General features: G+C 45.0%; 1 protein-coding gene and 1 long non-coding RNA gene across 8 annotated transcripts in view; one reads left to right on the top strand and one right to left on the bottom strand.

The window, feature by feature from the left end:
* Positions 1-7,443, bottom strand: part of CUX1 (cut like homeobox 1) — a 264,972-nt gene extending 257,529 nt beyond the window's left edge. For 4 of the 7 annotated variants that reach the window (XM_081843440.1, XM_081843443.1, XM_081843442.1 and 1 more), the window contains exon 1: positions 7,194-7,443. In XM_081843440.1, the coding sequence (XP_081699566.1) occupies positions 7,194-7,271 (78 nt within the window). In that variant the 5' untranslated portion in view covers positions 7,272-7,443. The remainder of the gene's footprint in view (positions 1-7,193) is intronic. The other 3 variants (XM_081843441.1, XM_081843445.1, XM_081843446.1) reach the window with 3 other exon arrangements.
* Positions 7,444-8,287: 844 nt separating this feature from the next.
* Positions 8,288-17,608, top strand: LOC309331447. Its single transcript, XR_014151847.1, has 3 exons — positions 8,288-8,773; positions 15,818-16,088; positions 17,329-17,608. It is a non-coding gene; the product is annotated as an uncharacterized lncRNA (long non-coding RNA).
* The last annotated feature ends 242 nt before the right edge of the window (positions 17,609-17,850 follow it).

The raw sequence follows: 17,850 nt of genomic DNA, 5'->3' as shown, positions 1-17,850 counted from the left end.
CTAATTCAGGCCCATCCATCTGTTCACCAGGGATTCAATAAATTTCCTGGTTTTCTTGGCAACCTGGAATAGCAAAAAAGAGGAATGAGAGAGGCATGTGAAAGAACCTGGCTGGCTAGTGAGCCCTATCAGGCTGGGTGGGACATGACTTACACAGGCCGGGCTATCCTGAATCGGGAGCTGGTAGAGCCCAAGAGATCTATGGAGCAACAAGGAAAGTTATGCAGCTTCCAAAGCTTTTTATGCTGACGGGGGCTTCTGCCACTACACCAACAGAGCTTACACCCCAATCTAACAGAGAAGCATCTGATAAGACCCTAAAATGTTTGAGAACTGCTTGTCTGGAATAGCTGTCTCATGAGTAAGCCTTTGCCGTTTTATAGCCCTGGCCAGGCTGACTCTCCCATAACAACGGTGAGCTCATGAAACGGAGAGCAAACAAGGATGTGTCAGTCCCACACTATGCTCTTGGCTTTTTAAAAATTCACGCTGATACGATCTTGAGTGTAGGAGCCTGGAGCTGTATATTACGATGTAGAAGGAGACTGAAGAGCTGCACACCTTCCTCTCGCTGCCAGGTATCTGGAGGAGCAGTTTCCAGTAGGCAGCCTGCATACCCATTCTAGTCTCTCAACAGAAAAGTTTCAGATTAATTCCTTATAGGTTTTCCCAGGATATAAAAAAGGGTGGAGTGGTGGTTTAGAACGAATATAGTCTTCTAGTTAGTTTCAAACTGCGGCTAGAGTCTCAGGAAAATTTCTACCTGACAGAGCACAAGTTGCAGTCAGCTACTTATAAACTTCACAAACTTCTGCAAATGGAATAGAGAAGGGGAGTGGGGAAAGACAGAGAGTGGACAATGACTTGCTAATGATTCCCTCTATGCAAGATTCCCTCCTGCATGAACTATGGTTTTATTAAAATCATCCAAATTTGAAATCAGATCCTCCAATATCTAAATCCCAACCAGATATTGTTTTTCCCTTCTAGTTCTTTAAGCCCTTAAAAGGAAATCTGAATGCCAATCCAGACAACTTGATAACTCAAGCCACTGAACTGACTGGATTTTTACTTCAGTGGAACTATCTCAGCATAAGAATAGCAAACTATGGTTTGTGTCATACACCAGCCTGTAACCGAGGCACCACATGTGCAAAGTCTTCCGTACGCCTATCGTGGCTACCAATTCTAACCACAATTGCAAGAGCCCCTTCATTTCAGCCATCCTGTTTCACTGTATTCAAACAATGAGAGACCTACCACCTCACTTGTGTGGGCAGACATATACCCCATTGCTGAGGGGTAAGAGTTGTGAGTGACAGAAGTAGATCAGGGTGAAGCAGCCAAGCCAAAGAACAAGGAAAGAAAAGTGCCTGGCAGCATTTATTTTCTTCTCCTGCTTCGGTTGCTCAAGAAAGACAGGTGTTGCCAGAAAGGTGTGTAGGGGGCAACAGCATTCTCTCCTTCACAGGGCAAGGAGAGGAGATGAAGGCAGCTAGCCAGGAGATAGACCATAAGAGGTTCTCAGAACCAATAGCCAATAGAAGGTCATAGAGGCTTCTGAGAATACTGTGACTTGTACAGAGGGTGGCAATTGTTTTCTATACAAGGTAATCAACAAAGTTTTATTCAGAGCAGAACGAACGAAATTTGTGGTCCTAACCGTCAGGTTCAGTAATTTCAGTGTATACTCTAAGTAAAACAAAGTTGGAAACTTAGTTGTCTGTCATTTCTACAGGTAGGACAGTAGCATCCCATCTTCCAGTGAGACAGCCAATTATGGAAAAAAGCCTGGATACACAACACCTAAGACAGATAAATACGAACCATTTTGTGTACAAATTTAATAATCAAACAGAACTCTCCGCCAGTATTGCCAGAAGGTTTCAAGAAAAACCCAGCACTACTGAGAACAGGGTCACATTTAGTTTGACAAAAACAAGATTGAAGTTTACACAAATGTGTCAAACCGAGTTTTACAGTAGGCACAGGAATTAAGTTGAGCTATTTTTTACAAAGCAAGAACAAAAACAATTTATCAATCTGCCATTTGGCTGCATTCTTTGCTAAAATTTCCATATGTTTAAACTTTGAGATGATCATTTTAATTTTTAATAGTAGTTCAAGCGTCATGATTTCCCCCTCCATGAAAACCATATTTCTATAACTACCTCTGCAGTAGCAAACAAAACATTTTGGGATAATTCTCATGGGATTTGCAAACTTTTCCATTCAGAACAATTACGACGCACACAGGCAAAAGTGAGCTCAGCTACAATTATAGTTGTCAGACCATGTTTAACTACATCTTAATCTAATCCATTTTATTTTATACAATCCTGCATCTGGATCTCATTTCCTGAATTCCTGTAGGTATTCTGGGTCACTCTTACAAACCCTTTCAAGTAGAGAAAGTTCAGCCAAGTCTACCTTAATCCAAAACTTTTCAAAAGATACATTGGAAGAAAAAGAGCAAAGCAAGGAGATATTTTACCCTATGTCCTAATCCTTCTGGAAATCAAATAGCACTAGTATTTTCCATCAGACAATGGACAGTAGTTAAACAGCACATTACATTTGTCACCCCCAGAGTACTTTTCAAGGGTTAAGCACTTCAGTTCTTGTAGAGCAACACAATCATCACCCCCCCACACACAGCTGCCCAAAGTTTTTCTATCATTTCTCAGTGCAATATACACCTCAATCCAGCACCCTGCCCTTCACACAAACACACACACACACACCACCTTTAACTCTACTTCAGCTATGCCAAACATCTCTGTAAGCATTACTTCCGGCTCCTTCAGCTCTCAGCTTCAACAGGGACATAGGCTGAGCAGACTACCCAGCAGGGGATAGAAGAAAGGGAGGGTAAAGACCAGCTTTCTAGCCAAATTAATTTTCACGTCAGGCACTTAAAGAGGCTGGACACAATTTCCCTGGTACAGATCAGCCAATCCATACTGCAAGAGAACTTTGATCGACAGGGAAGGCGCCTATTAATTTGGTGCTCTTCCTCCTTTGCCGTTCGTATTTATTTATATAAATATATAAATATTACACGCACACCTGAGCTGCTTTATGGAACAGTGCATCTGCAATCTCATCAGGGAAACACACACCCAAACAAGGCAAGAAATGTTTAGCATGTTTGTTCATTCTCTCCCTCACCCTTCTCCTAATATTACTCCTGAGCATGTTTTTTAAAAAAGGCAGAACAAGAGTTAACACACTGAAAAGTCTTGAGGTGAAAGGGTGAGGATGGATATTGTTGTGGAAATGGCCTTCCCATGGCCAGTCAGCCAGGCCTTGTCAACACCACTAAGGACTACAAAGAGATAAGGAGGTAACATCAGCATTTACAGCCCCCAAAACAAATCAGCATGGAGCCCAAATTCCATGCAGGATGACAGCAAACAAAGGAGTAACTACCATACATTCAGGTGTGGGGTTGCCTAAATACACTACAGGTAGCCAGGAGCTTCTACCCCATGTAAAATAAAAGTAAGTCATATCCCCAAGCAAACACAAAGCCAGAACTAGAGAGAGACTGGAACTTTGCATAAACACCTTCCCCAAGCCAGACAGGTCTTCTGGAAGACAAAGGACTTCCTGACATACCCACCACTGCCATCACTGACACCAAAAGCAGGTCTCTCACCCATCTCAACCAAGACTTAAAGGAGCACCTCCCCCTATCCTCCCTGGATGCCCAGCATCAGGTTCAAATCCACAAGAATGGGGAAAGAGGGGTGGGATGTAAACGAAGGGGAGGAAGAGTTTGGGGAAATGGGGAAATGGGCAAACACACACACACACACACACACACACACACTTACAGATGTAAAATGTCTGAAGGGGAAGAAAGAAAAAAAGAAGGCCATGCCTGACCAGGTGTGAGTGACACAGAATCCCTTTCTCCAAACTACAAAAGGGAACACCAAGACAGTACAAGTCCCTTTAGAAATGGAAAGGGGAGCCTGTGTGTGAGGAAAGCAATTCACAAGAACACACACACAACATCAACAACCCCTACATTTGAGGGAAATGGAAAGCAAATGGGAACAGCGCACCACCGGCCCAAAAACGGGAGGACTCAACAGGAAGTGTATGGGACTAAGAAGCTCTCATGATGACACAAGCATCTCCTTCTCCCTGCAAAACCTTAGATGACAGAAAAGCATGGGGGGTGGGTTTCCAGATCAACCCTTCAGGCCTCAGCAAATAAATGGGGTTGAAAAGGGGTGCCACCCCATCCTCAAAGACAACCTACATAGCAGCAGGAAGGTGGTTCCTTCAAGAGAGACTGAAAGGATCCCCACTCCATCACCTTCAGGATGGTGGTGGTGGGATCCAGTTAGATGAGTTTGATGGGATAAGAGTTCTTCCGTCCTACCCTCATTCAGATCCATCAAGTATGGAGGGAAGAAGCAAAGGATCCCCCTAAGGAAGCTGACAGGATTAAACAAGTCTTCCCCTGACCTTGGATGCTCTCCATTCCCTCACATGAGAACAAGGGAGGAAGAATTTTACCACCCACCCTATCTTTTTTTAAAAAAAGCTTCCCCCAACTATGTGGGTGGGAACAAATAACGAGAGCAGACATCCCTATGAGGCTTGTGAACCCCCTTTTAAAACAAAACTGGGGGATAAGACTGAAAAGGGAGCCTCACAAACACAGTAATTAGCATTAAGCAATGTATACCCCTTTTAAAAACCTACATAATTTGTAAGAGACAGGCCTAGTTTCTTCAAGAAGGAAGCCAATTAATTCACAGCCTCAGTACCCTCCCATCTGGAAGAATTGGGGGGAGGGAGAAACATGAAATCCTAGAGCCCAATTTGATAATGGGGGGGGGGGGAGAAGAGAGAAATTGACTGAGTGAAGTAGCTAAATCTATCATTAGATAAACCTCACTCCTTTCCAGTCACACGCACTAGCCTAAATATAATCAGAAAATGATGATGTGGGGGAGGGACGTTGTTGGTCAGTCTCAACCATAGAGGCAAATGAGAAATGGGGTTCCCCACCCACTGCAGCCCCCAGTTACTGATATGGGGGGGGGAGCTCTTTTCCTCCACCCCTCATTTTCCTCCTTTCCCAAGCCAGGATCAAAAGTCCTGCAAAGTTTCCCACTAGCTTCAAATTTTGTGCGCACATGCAGTGGGGGGGGGGGGGAGAGGGCAAAAAAGATTCAGAACAGAAGCAGAAATATTTTGCGGGGGGGGGGGCGAGAAACACACAGCACAGGACACACATGCAGACACGGTCCTTTTCTGCAACATTCTCCCTGGCTCCATGAAACTGGGTGACTGGCTAGGGAGGAGGGGGAATTGGGGGGTAGAAAAGGAGGAGGGGGTGTTGGTGCAGAAAGAGAGAGGAACAAGGGAAATCCACACCATTTTTGGGGTTATTTTTACATCCCTCCTTAAAGAACTGGGGAACTCTCAAAAAAGGTTGGGGTTTATTATTAGTGCTGGTTGAGTTTTATGGTGGAGGGGTACACAAAAGCATAAAAAACCTCAGGAGGGGACACACATACATTTCCATGCATGCACACTTATTTTGATGATTTCTTGCATGTCTCAGTCCCTCTGTATAAAACTAAGGAGCTGGTAGAGGGGGAGCATTACTGAACGTGGGATGGATTTTTGTTTTTGTGGGGAGCAAGATTTTAAAATGATAAACAGCAGACATCCATATGCACAAACGCACATATTTCCCTCTCCTTTACTCTTTATAAAACAGTTAAGCAGGTATGGAAGAAGGGGAGAGATTAAAAACAAAACAAGAGAGCCCACACACAAAACTTAAACCAGCTAACACTTCTCCCCCCTTTTCGAAACTGTTCAAAAAGATAGAGAGGGAGGAAGAATTAAAGAAGAGTGTTGTTAGCGGAGGGGGGGTTGCAAAAACAATTAAGAACCGGGGAGAATGGCACGCATACATACACCAGCCTATTACGATGATCTTTCCTCTTTCTAAAACTAAGAGACTGTTCAAAGAGACTAATGGCAGGCACGGAGGGGGGGTTCCGCTGGAGGTGTATGGTTGCGGAGCGGGGTGCGCGCAAAAATCATTAAGGATCAATAAAGGAGCACATACAAGTTACTGTTATTTAGTCCTCATTCTCCTAAAAGTAGAAGGCTTGTCACAGAGAGACTTAGTAGCAACAGAAGTGGGGAAAGTGTTAGGAAGTAGAGGGGGGTATTTTTCTTTGGCGGGGGGGGGGAGGTTGCAAAACGAATTAAGAAACAAGAGAGTTATCCCTCCTTACAGTTTCCAAAACTGTTCAAAAAGAGGTGGTGGCCCAAAGTGGGGGATGTTTTTCTTTTTTTCTATAAAAAAAAAAAAGTGTGGGCTTTTTTCTTTCTTTTTTAGAAAGGAGAGGGTTAGAAAACAACTAGCCCCTTCGGCGTCCAAAGCAACCCTAAGCCTTCCCACCCACCCCTCAAATTATAATAAAAAACCCACCATCCTCATTTTTTGTACTCTTGTTTATAAAACTGGGGCGAGAGAGAGAGAGAGACGGGGGGAAAGAGGACCCTAAAGAGGAAGAGCGCGGCTCTGTTCCGAGGAGGGGGGCCTTTGGGGTTGGGGGTCCGTGTGCCACAGGGCAAGGGGGCTGCGACGGCGAGGGGTGGGGGGTCCGGCGGCCCAAGACCGGGGCTCCCCCATCCCGGGACAAGCCGCCCCCCGAGGAGGAGGAGGCGGCGGCGGCGGCGCCATCTTGTTGGGATCGATGAATTGAACAAAGAGGATCAATTTCCGATCGCGGCGGCGGCGGCGGCGCCGGGCTTATCGATGGGAGGGAGGCGGCAGGCGGCGGGCGGCGGGCGGCGGGCGGCGGGGAAGCGGGCAGGGGCGGCCGGGCGGGAACCAGCCTTCCTCTGAGGGGGGCGGCGGGGAAAGAAGGGGAGCCCAGGGGAGACGGAGAAGCCGACGCCGCTTCTTGCCGGGACATTTAGGTTTCAATTTTTTTAAAAGGGGGGGGGGAGGCAGGTTTCCTTTTCTTCTAAAGGAAAAAGGGGAAATGGGGGGGGGAGGGTGTCTGAGGGAAGAAGAAGAAAAAGGGGGACACGCAAACACACCACACGCACCCCAAGGGGAAAGCGGGGGAAGGGGCGGATGGGGGGCAGAGATATGGAGGGGGGCGAGGGTGGGGTGGGGGGCCCGGACGGGAGAGACCCACCCGCGAGCGGACCCCGGAGCCTGACCTGCAGCTGCTGTAAATCAAAGCGCTTCCAATATTGAAACATCGATCCCACATTGGCCGCCATCTTGAGACATATTGAGACAGAAGTGAGCGGCGGATCGAGCGAGGGAGAGAGAGAGGAGAGAGAGAGGCGAGGGAGGGAGAGAGGGAGGGAGGGAGGGAGGGAGGGAGAGGGGGCTGGAGAGCGCACGAGGAGGAGGAGGAGGAGGGAGCCGGAGAGAGAGACAGGCAGGCAGGCAGGCAGGCAGGGGGAGAGAAGAGGGGAGGGAGGGAGCGATACACACAGAGAGAGAGAGAGAGAAAAAAAAAGGAGGGAGGGAGGCCGGCAGCAAAGCGGAACGAGGCGAGGGCGGGCGGAAAACCCGGACAGGAGCGGCAGCGGCCACTCGAGGCTCGCGGAATGGCCGACCCGGCGGCTGGCATAAGGGAAGAGGATAAAATAGGCACACACTCATATATATATATGGTTTCATTGTAATGGTAACGGTACAGAGAAAACGAAACTTGGTGACAAAAGAGCGTTTACGACGATATAGATTGGGTTTTTTTTAAATGTATATATTATTTGATTTTAATAATAACGATGCAGAGAAAACGAAACTTACAAGTTGGAAGACATATATGTAGATATAATTTAATTTTAATAATAACGGCGCACGCAAAACGAAACTTACAAGTTGGAAGAGTGTGTGTGTGTGTGTGTGTGTGTGTGTGTGTGTATATATATATATATAATGTATATATTTCTGTATTTGATTTTAATAATAACCGTGCAGAGAAAATGAAACTTAGATAACTTAGAAGACACACATATATATGATTTTAAGCATAATGGTGCAAATTAGGATTCACTAGGACTATAAGAAAATATTTTTTATTTGATTAATAAAGCCACAGAAAAACAAAACTTAACTGAAGTACCCCCCCACAAAGGCACACACCAATTTATTTTTATTTTTATTATATTTATGTGATTTTAATAATAATGGTATTATAACAGTGACACATTAGAATTCACAGGGGTTTGTTCTACTTATATTATTTTTACATTTTGTTGTAGGCTAGTTTCTTTCCATTTTTTTTCCTTTGCAGAAGAGCTGCTGCAGCATGCTCTGTATTTGTACATGCTCTGTACGGTAAAGTTTCTTCTGGGCTTTTTTTCTTCTTCTGTAGACTTTTAAATGCTGTTATTTGCATCTTACGCAAAAAAAGAGATACACATGTGGATAATATACAAGTAATATGCAGAGAGAAAAATGCCTGTGACATGCGGGTAATAATGTTGTGTCGATCAAACTATCAAGCTTATCAGCCAGCCCAGATAAAGGTTATAGTCAAAAATAATAGGTAATGTTTTTATCAGCGCAGTCCTAGACATGTCTCCTCTCCTCAGATCCATAATGACCAGACGCCTTCGTCTGCCACAGCTGCAGTAAAACATGTCTCTCCTGTATTGGTCTCTACAGCCACAGCAGATGCTGCAACTCTTCAAAGGTTTGGCTGATAGCATACTCCATTGTCTCTTGAGACAGACAGATGGCAACAATAACTTCCAGGTAAATGTTTGTGCATATGTAGTATGTCAGCCTCAGTCCTGGGAGACCAGGGTTCAAATCCCCGCTAAGCCATGAAGCTCTCAGCCTAACTTACCTCACAGGATTGTTGTGGGGAATAGATGAGGAGAGGGGGAGAACCACATTCACTACCTTCAGTTTTATGTCTGATAATGGATAAGAGCTATAGTTACCTTAGTCGTGGTTGTGCAATCCTGTTCCCAAATACCTGCAGATAAGGCTACATACGTGCCATATATTTAAAGCACACACCCCCAAAAAATATTGGGAAGCACATTTGGTTAAGGGTGCCTGGAAGTGGAGTTAAACTACAGTTCCCAATCATCTTTGCAAGGGGTGGGCTTTGAATGTAAGGTGTGCCTGCAGCTTAAGTCTTGTTGAGTTTGATGGGATTTGCTTCTATATAAGCAGGTATAGGATTATTACTCTTAACACGCAACCTTGAAGTAGTCCTCCCAGCGATATTCTGATAATGGTGGGTAGGAGAAAAAGTTATAGAATATAATGACCATGATGAGCCAGGAATGTATATTTTCATTAAGTTATGGCAAGGCAAACTAAACAAGGGGCAAGGGAACTAGGGTCACATAGGGTCTGGACCACTTCAGAATGTGTGTAAGAAATCACATGGCATCACAGCATTTTATAATTGGATGGAAACTTGGAAGTCCTTTAGTTCAGGGCAGTAGTGTTGTGGCAAATTCAGGATCCCTTCATGATAGACACAGGCCCTCACAATCACACCCCCTTCTAAAATTATGCAACCTTCTATACAACAGTCTTAGAATTATGCAATAATAACATTTGAGGATGCATTGCAAGGATCAGTGCAGATCGCCATGTGTTTGCCTTTTAGCTGGATCTACCATTTTCTGGGACGCGGGTGGCGCTGTGGGTTAAACCACAGAGCCTAGGACTTGCCGATAAGAAGGTCGGCGGTTCGAATGCCCGCAACGGGGTGAGCTCCCGTTGCTCGGTCCCTGCTCCTGCCAACCTAGCAGTTCGAAAGCATGTCAAAGTGCAAATAGATAAATAGGTACCACTCTGGTGGGAAGGTAAACAGTGTTTCCGTATGCTGCTCTGGTTCGCCAGAAGTGGCTTAGTCATGCTGGCCACATGACCCTGAAGCTGTACGCCGGCTCCCTCGGCCAATAAAGTGAGATGAGCACAGCAACCCCAGAGTCGGTCACGACTGGACCTAATGGTCAGAGGTCCTTTTACCTTTACCTACCATTTTCTGGGCATGTTCATGTGCAAGTGTTTCGGAGAGCTCTGATATCTTATTTCTGAGTCACTTGAGGTTATGTTTTCCCTTAAGTTCCATTGTACGCCACAAAGCTTGCACCCCATTCTCTTGAAACTGAAGCTCCTTGTGCTTTCTGTGTTCCTAAATGCTTAGTTTTAGAGCATACAGAACATCTCCTTGGTGCTCTTCCTGCACTCCTTCTCCAGAGTGACCCTGGGAGCCTGTCTCCTCACCTCCTTTCATTCCGATTGGCTTCAGTCAGCACAAAGGGTGAGAAGACCTCCTGTGGCTAAAATGCTCCCCTTCCATGCTGATTGGGTGGCTCTGAAGATTGGGATCCTGCTGCAGAAATAGCAGTAGGTCTTCAGCTCCCCACAACCCCAGACCACTCCATCTCTGGTCCAGGGACCTCTAGATGTTGGATACAACTCCCATCATCCTTGACCACCAGCCCTTGCAGTTGCTAGCTGAAGCTGATGAGAGTTGGAGCTCAACAAAAACTGGAGAGCCACAGCTCTCAATCCAAATTCCTCCTCAGTGCAGGAATTTCCTTCTATGCAGAAGCTCCCACGTTCAGTCCTGGGCATCTGCAGCAAGGGGTGGGAGAGATCTTGGTCTGGTATCCTGGATCGCTGCTGCCAGTCAGGTTCAATGATGCTGAGCTAGATAGATCAGTGGTCTGACTCGGTATAAGGCAGTTTCCTGTGTCCCTATGCCCCTAAAGCAGGGGTCAGCAACCTTTTTCAGCCATGGGGCGGTCCACCGTCCCTCAGACCACATGGTGCACCGGACTATATTTTGGAAAATAAATGAAAGAATTCCTATGCCCCACAAATAATGCATTTTAATAAAAGCACATATTCTACTCATGTAAAAGCACTAAGCAGGCCCCACAAATAACCCAGAGATGCATTTTAAATAAAAGGACACATTCTACTCATGTAAAAACACGCTGATTCCCGGACCATCCACGGGCCGGATTGAGAAGGTGCATGGGCCACATCTGGGCCTTAGGTTACCTACCCCTGCCTTAAAGCTAAGCTCATATTCACCTCCCTTTTTGACATGGGGAGCCTCCTACAATGCAAGTGTTCAGCAGATTTCAGGAGTGCTAAAGGAGGGCTATGCCCCAGGATTCTTCTACCTTATTAAGCAACAGCATAGATCCATGACCAATACTGGGAAATGCTTTGGGGCTGTATAAGGATGTTGAGCAATGGAACATATCCAGGAAAAATTGCAGGATCTGTTTTCCTGGAGGCTTTTAAGATGAGACAGGATGATCATCTATCAAATATTCCTAAATTCTGGGAATTATCTAATTGCAAGCAGTGAGATCTCTCAATGTGATTCAGACCTGAAAGTCATGAAACCTAAGGAATGAAGAGAAATCAGTTAAAGACAGAAGTAGGATGTTGTTATCTGATTGCAACCTGGGGGAAAACAACAACAACAACACCCCACTATCATCTCTGCATTTATAAAGAGGCAACTGGGTCTGAGATTTGGGCGAGGATTCTTTTCTAACTGATAGACCTTCAGTCTAGATCAAGAAACACTTAAAAGTACAAGAGACTGCAACACACAGAGTAGGGTGACAGGTTAGGAGCAGGGAGAACAAGTTAAAGTGCAGCGTTTTATGCTAAACAACACGATCTTATGCACATTTTCCTGGGAGTAATATACCATGTGAATTTATCGGGGCTTGCTTGTGGGTCACAGTGCGCAGAATCAGTTTGAAAATGAATTAACATTTTAAAGCCATTATTGTATTACTTTGCATTTAACGGTGCTTTTTTAAAACAACAACAATCTAATAATATATTCTTGACAATTTTGAACAAAATCCTTGAACAACATAAAATATCAGCACACAGGAAGGCAGCACACAGCAGTGTTCTATCCGACAAGGGTAGTTTTAAAAGCCCCACAAGAACTCCACGATCAATTTCCCAGAACCAGGAAAGTAATTTTTTTCTGGAAGTCTAGGACAATGATAATAAGGTAATATGTACAGATGTCAGAAGTCTTTTATACATATACTGAGTGTTTGTGGGCCTGCACTGTGATTTAGAAGGGATCCTGAGTGTCATCCAGTCCAACCCCCTGGAATGCAGGAATCTTAACTGAGGCATCCATGGCAGATGGCCATCCAACCTCTGCTTAAAAACCTCCATGGAAGGAGAGTCCACCAGCTTTTGTGGGAGTCTGGTCCACTGTTGAACAGCTCCACCAGAAAGTTCTTCTTGATGTTTAGTTGGACTCTCCTTTCGTGTAACTTGAAGCCATTGGTTCAGGTCCTACCCTCCGGAGCAGGAGAAAACAAACTTGCTCCATCTTCCATTTTGCATCCTTGAGATATTTGAAGGTGGCTATCATATCTCCTCTCAGTCTCCTCTTTTCCAGGCGAAACATGCCCAGCTTCCTCAGCCGTTCCTAATGCTTGGTTTCCAGGCTCTTGATCACCTTGGTTGCCCTCCTCTTCCCTAAGAACAAGAAAGTTACAGGATTTTGATGATTTGCAGTTCTGAAAAATGTGTATGTTTTGTAAGTGTGGGTTGTGTGGTGTAGTGGATAGAGCATCTAAACCCCACCCCAAAGTGGCCAGAACCAGACTGCAGACAATCACACAATCTTAACACGCAATAAGGCACCCAAGCATCCCAACACCACTTAACACCCACCCACACATGTGCATATTTAACACATGCATTCAAGCATCCTCCCTGATTTATACTGGGGATGATGTGGCTCTGCAGATGTTTTGGACTCCAACTTCCTCCATCAACCCCAGTCAGCATGGTCAATAATTGGGGACAATGAGAGATGCAATCCAGCAACATCTGGATGTAAACAGATGGCACTCTGTAAATAAAATAAATACAGTGGTACCTCAGGTTACATATGCTTCAGATTACATACGCTTCAGGTTACAGACTCCGCTAACCTAGAAATAGTGCTTCAGGTTAAGAACTTTGCTTCAGGATAAGAACAGAATCATGCTCCAGTGGCGCGGCAGCAGCAGGAAGCCCCATTAGCTAAAGTGGTGCTTCAGGTTAAGAACAGTTTCAGGTTAAGTACGGACCTCCGGAACGAATTAAGTACTTAACCTGAGGTACCACTGTATTTGTTGTGAGGTCCTGGGACTGGGTGGGCTATAAGAGAAATAAATATGGTTCATTGACTTCCACAGGACAAACTCTGTAGGATTATATTTTGAAGTGTGTTGTGTGCTGAAGAATTTATGTACAGTGGTGCCCCGCAAGACGAATGCCTCGCAAGACGGAAAACCCGCTGGACGAAAGGGTTTTCCGTTTTGGAGGCGCTTCGCTAAACGAATTTCTCTATGGGGTTGCTTCGCAAGACGAAAAAATCTTGCGATTTCCCGCGGGGTTTTTTCGCTCCCCCCCCCTTTCCTAAGCCGCTAAGCCGCTTATCAGCTGTTCCGCTGATAAGCCGCTTAACAGCTGATCGCTAAAAGCCGCTAGACCGCTAATAGCGCTAATCCGCTAAGCTGTCAATGGGCTTGCTTCGCAAGACGAAAAAAACGCTAGACAAAGAGAATCGTGGAACGGATTCTTTTCGTCTTGCGAGGCACCACTGTACTTATTTGTGTAAAGGAAACTCCAGGGAAGTGAGGATTGAGCAGTAGCCTCATATATATTTATATATATTTAATGTATGGACCACCCCCATTCCCACCCCATCCGGTCTTTGCTCTAAGCCTTGCCTCAAAGAAAATGTATAAATAGGCACTCCAGCAAATTCAAGCCCTCTGCTTTTTATTTAGGCAACTTTCAAAAAGAGATTATTCATACACATTGCTAGTGAAATCAATACCAACCTTTCCGCCGAATCAGTGCGTTTAAAATCATGGCAAAGGTTTCTGCAGCTGTATATCAAACTCCATTACTAAGGCACTGTGTTCAGCCTCCATCGCCGGCTTCCTTCATGCTAAATCTGCTAAGTAAACAGAGCAGGGATGGGGAACCCGTGGCCTTCCCCATGCGGTTAGACTCCAACTCCCATCACTCACAGCCAGCATGGCCAATGGTCTGAGATGATGGAATTAAATGCTAACAACATCTGGAGGGAAACAGGTAGGCCACCCCTGGACCACAGCCATAGGTGTGTGTATGTGTGTGTGTGTGTGTGTGTGTGTGTGTGTGTGTGTATATATGCAGTGATAGGTTTGTTGATGATACTAAATTGTTCAGGGCACTTAAATGAAAAGAGGATTGCAAAGAGCTCCAAGATGTTCAAGGGTCCGGAAACCAAGCCTTATGAGGAACGGTTGAGGGAGCTGGGTATGTTTAGCCTGGAAAAGAGGAGACTGAGAGGAGATAGGATACCTAAAGGGCTGCCACATGGAATATGGAGCAAGCTTGTTTTCTCCTGCTCTGAAGGGTAAGACAAAATGGATTCAAATTATAAGGAAGGCGATTCCGACTAAACATCAGGAAGAACTTTCTGACAGTAGGAGCTGTTGAACAGTGGAACAGACTCCCTCGGGAGGTGGTGGACTCTCCCTCCTTGGAGGTTTTTAAGCAGAGGCTGGATGGCCATCTGTCATGGATGCTTTCGTTGAGATTCCTGCATTCCAGTGGTTGGACTTGATGACCCTTCGAGATCCCTTCCAACTTTACAATTCTGTGTTTCTGTGTTTCCAAAAGGAGGTCATTGGGAAAGGCCCAGGAATGGGCAACCAAAATGATCAAGGGGATGTAGCTGATCTCACAGCTCGAGGGTGCCAGAGGTTGGGTCCCTGCTGCAGAAATAGTAAGGGGTATTTGGCTCTGTGGGGGGGGCACTGCATAAGTGGAGCCCGTATCCTAGGATGCAAAGATTAAACTTCCAATAAATCATAGCCTTATCCAAAGTACATGAAAGTGTTTAGGGATGCTTCTTTAGTGAGCCAGAGATATCAATGGAAATATCGGGGAAGGCTTTGCAGTTCACAGATTGACAGGCCTTCTCCAATACAAGATAAGTCATACCTTAGAAGTCAAACAGAATCCATTCTGGAAGTCCATTCAACTTCCAAAACGTTCGGAAACCAAAGCGCGGTAGCCATGGAAGCCCCGTCGGGCATTTGGCTTCCAAAAATAGTTTGCAAACCAGAACAGTCACTTCCAGGTTTGCGGCGTTTGGGAGGCAAAACGTTTGAGAACTAAGCTGTTCGAAACCAAGGTATGACTGTATAAGTTTGGTACACACCACCAATCTAGACATAGGGTAGGTACCCCTGGAGAGCCTGCAAATCACTGGAGCACCCTTGATGTAGATTTCCTCTCCCAACATCCCCCCTGCCCTGTTAGGCCTGTTGGATCCGGGTTGTTAAGAATGGGATCACGCAGTCTTAAGCCTAATACATTGTGTGGCAATGTTCCAATTTTAACAGCGAGAGAACAAGGAGGAAAAAATTTAAAAAAAACCAGAAGAAGATGTCTGTCTAGCCTGAGCCAACTTGCTGGAAACACATCTGGTTAAAATTCAAGGTTTTAAATCTGCAGTAATATTTTAGAAATACATTTGGTAAGTATTAAATTGCTATGTTGTAGCTGGTAATATTTACGATTGCAATGTGTTAAGCAGAGGTTTAGATCTGTCAAGAGAAAGGAATGATTGTCATATGGCCTAACAAATGGGCCGAGGATATAAATTACATTTTATTGTATTTTTAAAAACTTTATTGTAATCTTGTTCAAAAGAGCTATGTCTTTGTCAAGTCGTTGCCTGTTCAGAATAAAAGAAGGGGTTTTTATGTGCCTCTGTTACAGCAGCCTCAAGTGCTACCTTCAGCGTGGGAAGGAAACGGAAGGGCCTCATTGTGGTGAGCACTCGGCAATTTAATCTCAAACGGAAGATGGATCATATATTCTGAGGAGAAGATGAGCAATGTTGCATTCCTGGAGGATAGCTCTATTGATGTCTATTAGCCGAGATAGGAAAATGGAGCCCCTGTTTTGCACCTCCAACTTACAGACACCCGAGTCTGGCCCTATTGTTAGGCAGAGTGAGGAGACTGGCTCAGGCGGTCAATACTGAGGGGTAGTGGAATGCCACATGTGCTCTTTTCACCTAGCCTGAAGAGAGAAACCCTTTTAGTTCATTAATACTTTTTTTAAAAAATGATTTATATAATCAATTAAGGCTGCAATCCTATGCACTTTCAGTGCACCTTACCTCTGAGCAAACATATACAGTGGTACCTCGGTTTATGAACTTAATCCGTTCCGGAAGTCCGTTCTTCAACTGAAACTGTTCTTAAACTGAGGTGCACTTTCCCTAATGAGGCCTCCTGCCGCCGGTGCCCTTCCACCAACCGGCTTCTGTTCTTAGACCAAGGTAAAGTTCGCAAACCGGGACACTACTTCCGGTTTTGTGGAGTTCGTAAACCGAATAGTTCATAAACAGGGCTGTTCTTAAACCGAGGTACCACTGTACAGTGGTACCTTGGGTTACGAACTTAATTCGTTCCGGAGGTCCGTTCTTAACCCAAAACCGTTCTTAACCTGAGGTGCACTTTCGTTAATGGGGCTTCCTACTGCCGGTGTGCTGCCAGCGCACGATTTCCATTCTCATCCTGGGTCAAAGTTCGCAACCTGGAGCAACTACTTCCAGGTTAGCGGAGTTTGTAACCCAAAACGTTTGTAACCCAAGGTACCACTGTATACGATTGCACTGTACAGCTTCCAGCCTTCATTGCTATTAGTTACTGATAATATGACCTCAGATAGCGAGGCTCCGTTGGGCTTATTAATTAATAGCAAAGCCATATTATGTACTAAGCAATGCTAATTTGCTAGACAGTCTTAAGCAGCAATTTTATTCCAACAGCTTCTCTTCTCTCCAGGGTTCTACACAGAAACACGACGCTGGGGCATCTTTTAATAGTTTAAAAACAAAACCTTTCCCCACAAATGTCTTAATGAGGAATTTATTTTATAATTACTTCCCCATCTTCTGTGGCCTCTCTCCCCCTTACTTAGCTGTCCAAAGTTAATATATCAACAAATATTGTTTATTGACTGAAGATCATTAATTACCAAGCAATACTTCATCTTGTTTTTTGCTTGAGCCTGACCTTAAGGTCGAAAACCATCTGCTAAGGTCATAAAGATATGTGTTGTCAGAAGGAATACATTTCATTCCATGCTGAGAGATAGAAGCAAACAGACAATATATTTTCTAGGGAAAATATGTTCTTCTGTAGTCCTTTTTTGTTGTTGTTGTTTCTTCTTGTTTGCATACCCTAACTTATTTATTTTTCGTCTTTCAAGTCTCTCAGGCTTTTCACTGCTAAGAAATGGTTTGTGCTGATAGAATTAGCACTTAAAAATGAGGAGCAAAGAAGTCACAGAAAATCTGCATGTTTCAATTTATACATATAGGTGGAAATTCGCAACTAAAATATGAACACAATCCATTTCACCATTGCAGGAATGATCATAACCATGTGAGCTCTGTTGCCTGCTCAGCTGGCTGTCCAGTTGCTAACTCCTTCACTCTTCCTTAGCTGTGACTCCTGCACTGCACGGGTTTGGACTTCGGTTCCTTCTCAACTCAACAGTTCTTAAGAGTTTTCATCTTCATCGTTAAACTACCTTTGGACTGGACAGCCCTTCCAACAGAGGATTGTCCTCTATTGTCCTAAGGGAACTCAGGGGTAGAGCATCTTCTTTTCTGTGAGCGTGCCCGTAGCAGAGAGGCAGGAGGAACCACCCGCGGCAGTGGCAGGACATGCCCATAGCAGAGATGGTGGCAGGGGTGTGGCGGCAGTGGGTGGCGCACTCCTGAGGCCCATATATGC

This window comes from Podarcis erhardii (assembly GCF_964252035.2).
Source record: "Podarcis erhardii genome assembly, chromosome: 16".
NCBI classification, from domain to species: Eukaryota; Metazoa; Chordata; class Lepidosauria; order Squamata; family Lacertidae; genus Podarcis; species Podarcis erhardii.
This window is presented reverse-complemented; position numbering and strand designations above follow the sequence as displayed.